The 6,000-nt window shown below is 56.4% G+C and overlaps 1 protein-coding gene across 3 annotated transcripts in view; it reads left to right on the plus strand.

Annotated features, from left to right (window-relative positions):
- The window catches only part of AGXT2 (alanine--glyoxylate aminotransferase 2), a 29,748-nt gene extending 23,969 nt beyond the window's left edge, over positions 1-5,779 (plus strand). For all 3 annotated transcript variants that reach the window (XM_059694960.1, XM_059694964.1, XM_059694963.1), the window contains 2 exons: positions 1,774-1,872; positions 5,648-5,779. In XM_059694960.1, the coding sequence (XP_059550943.1) occupies positions 1,774-1,872; positions 5,648-5,755 (207 nt within the window). In that variant the 3' untranslated portion in view covers positions 5,756-5,779. The remainder of the gene's footprint in view (positions 1-1,773; positions 1,873-5,647) is intronic.
- Positions 5,780-6,000: the final 221 nt, after the last annotated feature.

The following is a 6,000-nucleotide window of genomic DNA, read 5'->3' on the forward strand; positions in this document are numbered from 1 at the left end:
TCCCCCAACTGTGTCCATGGGGATTCAGTTTTCCCCTGAGCGACTTCTTGCTATTTGATCTAGTTTAGAAGAATCCACCAATGGCCCATTCTTTTAGTCTTTAGACCAGACCACAGATATACGACTCTTCCATTAAAACCACACAGCAGAGCCAGTACGAAGCTGGAATGTTTAAACCAGATTTAAAGCTCAGGGAGGACAACGGGAAAAGAAGAGGAGCATGAGACCAGACCACAAGCCCTGCAGACTGACCTTCAGCTTGTGGCCCAGTCAAGGGCTGCTTTAAGGCTCAGAGTCCACCCTGGCCCCAGCCAGGAGCTCCCTCCAAGACCGCAGGCGCCTCAACGTCCAGACTCCCCAGAGGAAAGCCCAGCGAGCGAGGAGCCCCCACTCCCCCCTCTCCCCCCCACCCCCCTACCCCCGCTCTCACTCTTCCAAACCCCACTTCCGCACACGCATGGACAGGTGACCAAAGACGTTCCTCAGACCTCGATTTGTCCTGGTAAAACATCAAGCCCCCCCACAGGCTGCACGACATCTCAGGTCAATGAGAAGACCTGGTCCTTCCCTCCCTCCCAGGTCCTCCATTGCCTAGTGGCCTGAACATGTGAGGATGATATTCCTGATCTTAAAGCTCTAAGACAGACAAAAATGCCCAGGCCTATTCCTCGCCAGGAACCAAAGATTTGGGGAACGAGTTGGATGAGGTGTTGGGGGGACGGGGTGGATACTGAAGCCTAGAGGAGGGGGGCAGGAGCCCCGAGGAGAAGAATGAAGCTGGGAGCCGCCTCCCTCTCACAGGAGGGAAGGGCTGGCCCCCAAGCCAGGACCTCGTCCTGGGCATCTGAAACCAGAGCCACAGCCGGTGCTGATGCCCGAGAGGCTGCCCGCAGCTGAGGCTGAGCCCTGCGCTCAGATAGGAGCTCCCAGTGGAGGCTCCCAGCCCCGCTGCCTGGGGGGGCCGCCTGGGGGGCCCTTAAGGAACACGGGTACCTCCCTCTCCTTCGGTGAGGCTGGTGTGAGCCCCCTCCCCGAGCTTGGGAAGACGTTATACTGACACAGTCAGACTTGAGAGGCCCAGGTCAGAAGGAGGCGCCCTTACTCACAGCCTCAGGAGACAGGAGACCACAGAAAGGGGACCCCCCGCACCCCCGCAGGGCCCCGGGGGCTGGCACTCCTGGACCCACAGGGAGGACCAACCTCAGAGGCCTCGGGACCTGGGACAGCCTGTGGCTCCCGAAGCGGCCCCCGCCCCCCCCCCTCCCCCCAGGGAAAGAGCAGATTTCACTCGCAGGGAAGAGGGGACGAGCGGGCCACCCCCGCTGCCCAGGCCCTGCCGCCCCGGGAGAGCGTGGCTGTCCGTGTCCTCGTGCAGGTTCTGAGCCACTTCCCGGCCTGGGAATGAGCTCTCCACGTGGCAGGACGGAGAGAAGAGGCGCGGGGGCTCCGCATCCAGAGCCCAGAGCCGACTCCGCTCCCGCTGGGGCAGGGGCCGTGGCAGCAGGCGCTAGAGCCCAGCTTCGGGCTTCTGCCTCCGGCTGCTGGTCTCTAGGGATTTGGAAATGAATCGGGATAAAAACAAACACCAGATAAAATTAATATCTAATAACACCCCCAAAAGATCCAGTCTGGCCATGAACAGCCTCATCCCGCTGCAGGGGGAGAGAGGGACCAGGAGGGACGAAGAACGCGGATTGCTTGAGCTGCTTCCCTTCCTCTGGGGAACAATGTCTCACCCGCCAACACCAAACGGAAAATATGTTTCATTGGCAGACGAGCCGCCAGCCCCTTCCCCGGGAGGAAGTGAGCCAGATCCACGAGGACTGCAGGCAGATGGGCCTGATCGTCGGCCGAGGCGGCCTCTTCTCCCAGGTGAGGGGAAGGCTGGCTTCCCTGGCGCTGTAGGGGGGCCCCTCCCTGACGCCCCAGGCTGCCTGGTCACTTTTCCAAAGGCGTGTGCTGGGGGACCCGCCCCTCCTCTAGACATCAGCTCAGATATTTTCAAAATGAAGTGGCAGCGGGGCCGTGGGGCCACGAGGGGGCGCTGTGTCCGCCGGTTTGGCGGTCAGCGTTCGGTGAGGACTAGCTAGAGGCAGTCTAACGCACCAGCAACAGGAACCGGCAGACCAGAGGACTTACGGGTCATCCTAACGTCATAGCCGTCCTGCAATGGACAGCGTGCCTCATGTGTGAGTTCCCTGCGACCTGTCAGAGCGATCCTGGTTGTCCTTCACGGAGCCCTGGGCTCTGACTTTGTAAACCCTAACCCTCCCAACACATAGTGGCTCCTGGGGCCAGGAGCAACCTCAGAGCGCTGGCAGGCCAGGTGACCCCGCAGGAGAGATGGGGGGCTACCCAGGCTGGCCCCTAAGGCAGAGCTCCAAGTCAGCCTCTCCCAGTGCCCTTCGCCCTCAGGCTGGGGGTCAGACACCAAGCTCCCATGCTCCCTGGGAAAGCCCAGTGCAGCTCCCGGGAGGACTGGTGTGGCCCTGGCCGTGCGCCGGCTGCTGCTGAGAGTACAGCAATCTGCCCCTCATCCCCCACACAGCAGGACGCTCACAGGACTGGCTGGGGGCAGAGATCTAAGGTTTAGGGCAACCTCTGCCCCCCCCCCCCACTTTGTGCCTGTCCTTTGCCATCTTTCTCATTTTAGATGTCAGTCATTCTTCCCAGCCTCCCTGCTCCATTCCTGCCCCTCACGCTGCTTCAGTGAACACTTGCCTGTACTTCTCTGAGGAAATGGAGCTACTAGGCAAGATCCTATGTACACCCCTCTGTCCCACAGCCGTTCCGTACAGCCTTTCCCACAAGCCCGGATGGGAGGTGGCACTCCGGCTCAGACTCCGTGCCCTTGTCCCTCCCCACCTGCATCTGCAGCTTTCCCTCCCCCTCAGCTTCCCAGCCTGCAAACCAATAGGCTTAGAACTGTCCCAGCCCAGCCCACACCGGACCCCAGAGGGCCAGAGCGAGCACTGCTGCTAGGACATGCTTGGTGGGTTGTTTCTGGTCCCGGTCACAAATATTTTTCTGCACAAATCAGACAGGGCAACGATTGAAAGACCCTAAGATGGGGCGTCAGGGAGATGCCCGACTTACGCAGACATAAACCAATTCATGGCTGACTTGCTCAGTTATTCCTTAGTTACCTGGCAAACACGTGCAAAGCGGCCATCGCTGTGCCGCGTACTAACGCTGCGATGATCAATCAGATCTGGCCCCTCCCTTTATGGCGCTGGCAGGAGAGAAAGACATGGGAACAGAGAAGTACAACAGAACAGAAGCTCGCAGCAGCTCTAAAAAGGAGGAAAGAGAAGGGACCCCCGAGGCCAGCCTTTCTGGCTACGTTGAGCCTTAAACGATGAGATAAACACTGGAAGCATGGGTGGAACATGGCAGTGTGCAAAGAGCTGCACGCACACGCACACAGTGTGGCAGCAGCCTAGGGCAGGAGGCAGTCACTGAGAAGAAGACGCCTATTTGTCAGGCTCGGTTCTAAACACTTCGCACGACTCGTTCAATGCTTTCAACAAGCCTATGAAATAAATACTATTATCACCCATGTTTTATAGATGAAGAAAAAGAGACACAGAGAAGTTAGTTAAACTGCCCGAGTCACACAGCTAGTCAGTGGCAGAACCAGGATCCAGGCTCAGGCCGTCTGCTTTCTGGATCTGTGCTCGGAGGAGGGTGAGGCTGAGAGACCGGACTGGAGGCAGGGAGTCCCGGTGGGGGTTGCCAATGCTGCTTGAGCTTGAGCAGCCGTGGTTGTGAGGGCGGAGGCCCCAGAGCACAATCCTGGAAGCGACATGCCCGGGACGGCATGTGGAGCAGGAGAGTCAAGGATGGAGCCCTCGCGTCTAACTTGGTTCAGGATAAAGATGACTTGGGCTTTCACCGTGCTCCATTCGAGGGGTTTATGGACATCCGGGCCTGTAGCTGAGTCTGTAGCTCAGCGGAAAGGAAGGTAAATATCACAGTTTGGGGTTCATCAGGGTGAGTGGTGAGCTGAGGACATCTCCTGGGAAGTGTGTCTGCGTCAAAAATGCAGGGAGGCGAGGCTAGCAAGCTGTCCACCAACATGGAAAGGGCAGGTGGACGAAAGCGTGCCTGAGTGGAGACAAGACCAAGGGCGGAGAGGTGTGAGGAAAGCTGGAGGGTGTGGAGCAGCAAGAAAGTGGACAAGTTCAGAAGGAGGGACCCAAGTGCCAAGCGCAGCAGAGAAGGCCAGGAAGGCGAGGGCGGAAGCACGCCATCGGGTTCCGCACTCAGCAGGCCCTGGCGGCTCGAGCTGGGGTGCTGGTGGCAGGCTGACAGGGGCAGCCGCCACCCTGCAGTGGGTTGAGATGTGAACAGAGGGGAGAGGAAAATGATGGCCAACAAGTATCAACCTGTCTTTTTAGTGAATTTGCATAAAAGGAGAAAATAAGGTTTGTCTGACAGCTAGAGGGGCCAGGGGACCAACAGATGTTTACTCGGTGTGGTTTGGATGTGGGTTATGAGAGCCTTAAACCTGCTTGTCTGTGGCCTGGGAGAAAGTTGAAAAGAAGTTGAAGATGCAAGAGAACGTGGGATGTTTCCTGGGGTGAGGTGATGGGAGTCCCCGGGGCCATCGCCACAGGTGGAAAATGTGGAGCTGAAGGGCAGAGACACCTCATTCTCTGAACGTTCAGGTTGGAATGATGTTCAGGTTAGGATAGAAGAACGGATGTGGGAGAAACCAGCTCTACGGAAAGATCTTGCCTGCCAGTTTCTGAGAAACATGAGGCAAGATCATCTGTGAAATAGAGTCAGAGGCATAGGCGTTGAGCGAGGGAATTGAGAAGAATGAAAAAGGTGTAGAATGAAAAGGGGAATCTGACAAAGAACAAGAAAAATGTAGGGGACCAGCAGAACTTGGAGGCCCTGCCTACTAGTGCTCTCCGGCTGCCAAGCAGCGTGATGTTCTTTAACACTTCTTGGCCACCTCTGTTGGCGCCAAGCAGTTCCATTATAGCTTGGATCAGAGCTGGGACTTCGTGGGTGGGCATGGGTGCAGCTGCAGAAGGTGGAAGGAAATGCAAGCGCAGTGAGGGGGCAGGTGAGAGAGTAGTTCACACGATCAACCACGTGCTCCAAGCTGGTTAGGAAAAAAAAGAGATCTGAGTGGGGCGATAGATCTGAAGATAAATGGAGGGATGAAGAGACAGAAGCTTTCATTTTAAGGACAGACATAATGGGAATCAGAAATTGAATTATTCCTAGTGAAGAGCGGGCTCATGGCACCGACTTGGGTGTGAATGGATGCGGAGAAGCAGAGATGATAATTAAGAAAGTAAGAAGCTAGTTTGTTGGCTTGTACACACATGGACATGAAGGTCGCCCTCAGTGGTGGCAGAAATGGGGTGTAGGTAGGTACCTAAGACCTCAGTGCAGGAGGTGGAAGGGCGCGGAGGTGAGCAGGTGACTAAAAGGAAAGGGAGCACAGCCAGATGGTACAGAGTTTTTACAAGACCGGAGGCGAATGGCCTGGGTACCGCATTGGAAAGGGACCAGCCCACCAAGGAGACGCAGGAAATGCCGTAACAGCAAAGTCTTAGATTCTTAGTTTAGGGCATTCGCTCACCTTCACGTTTGATTCTCTGACGACCCCTTTTTCCTGTCCCCTCAGACGTTCCGCATCGCGCCCTCGCTGTGCATCACGAAGCCAGAAGCTGATTTTGCAGTGGACGTATTTCGCGCTGCGGTCACCCAACACATGGAAAGAAGAGCTAAATAAAATCTAAAACGTAAAAACCCACAAGCCTCAAGAACTTCCCACTGATGTTCAATTTGAGGGATTTCAGAAGCACCGGTGTAAGTTGTAGAAGTTGACTGCCTACCAGCCAGATTTGTGAACAGAGCCCCTGTTCTGCTGGGAAACCCTTCCGCAAAGGATCTCTGTCCCTCGCTCAGAGAATAAATCCTTCCTCACTAGGTTAGCTGTGCTCATTGAAGTCCCCTTTGCAATGATTGGCTGGTGCC

Source organism: Myotis daubentonii, chromosome 4 (assembly GCF_963259705.1).
Source record: "Myotis daubentonii chromosome 4, mMyoDau2.1, whole genome shotgun sequence".
Taxonomy (NCBI): domain Eukaryota; kingdom Metazoa; phylum Chordata; class Mammalia; order Chiroptera; family Vespertilionidae; genus Myotis; species Myotis daubentonii.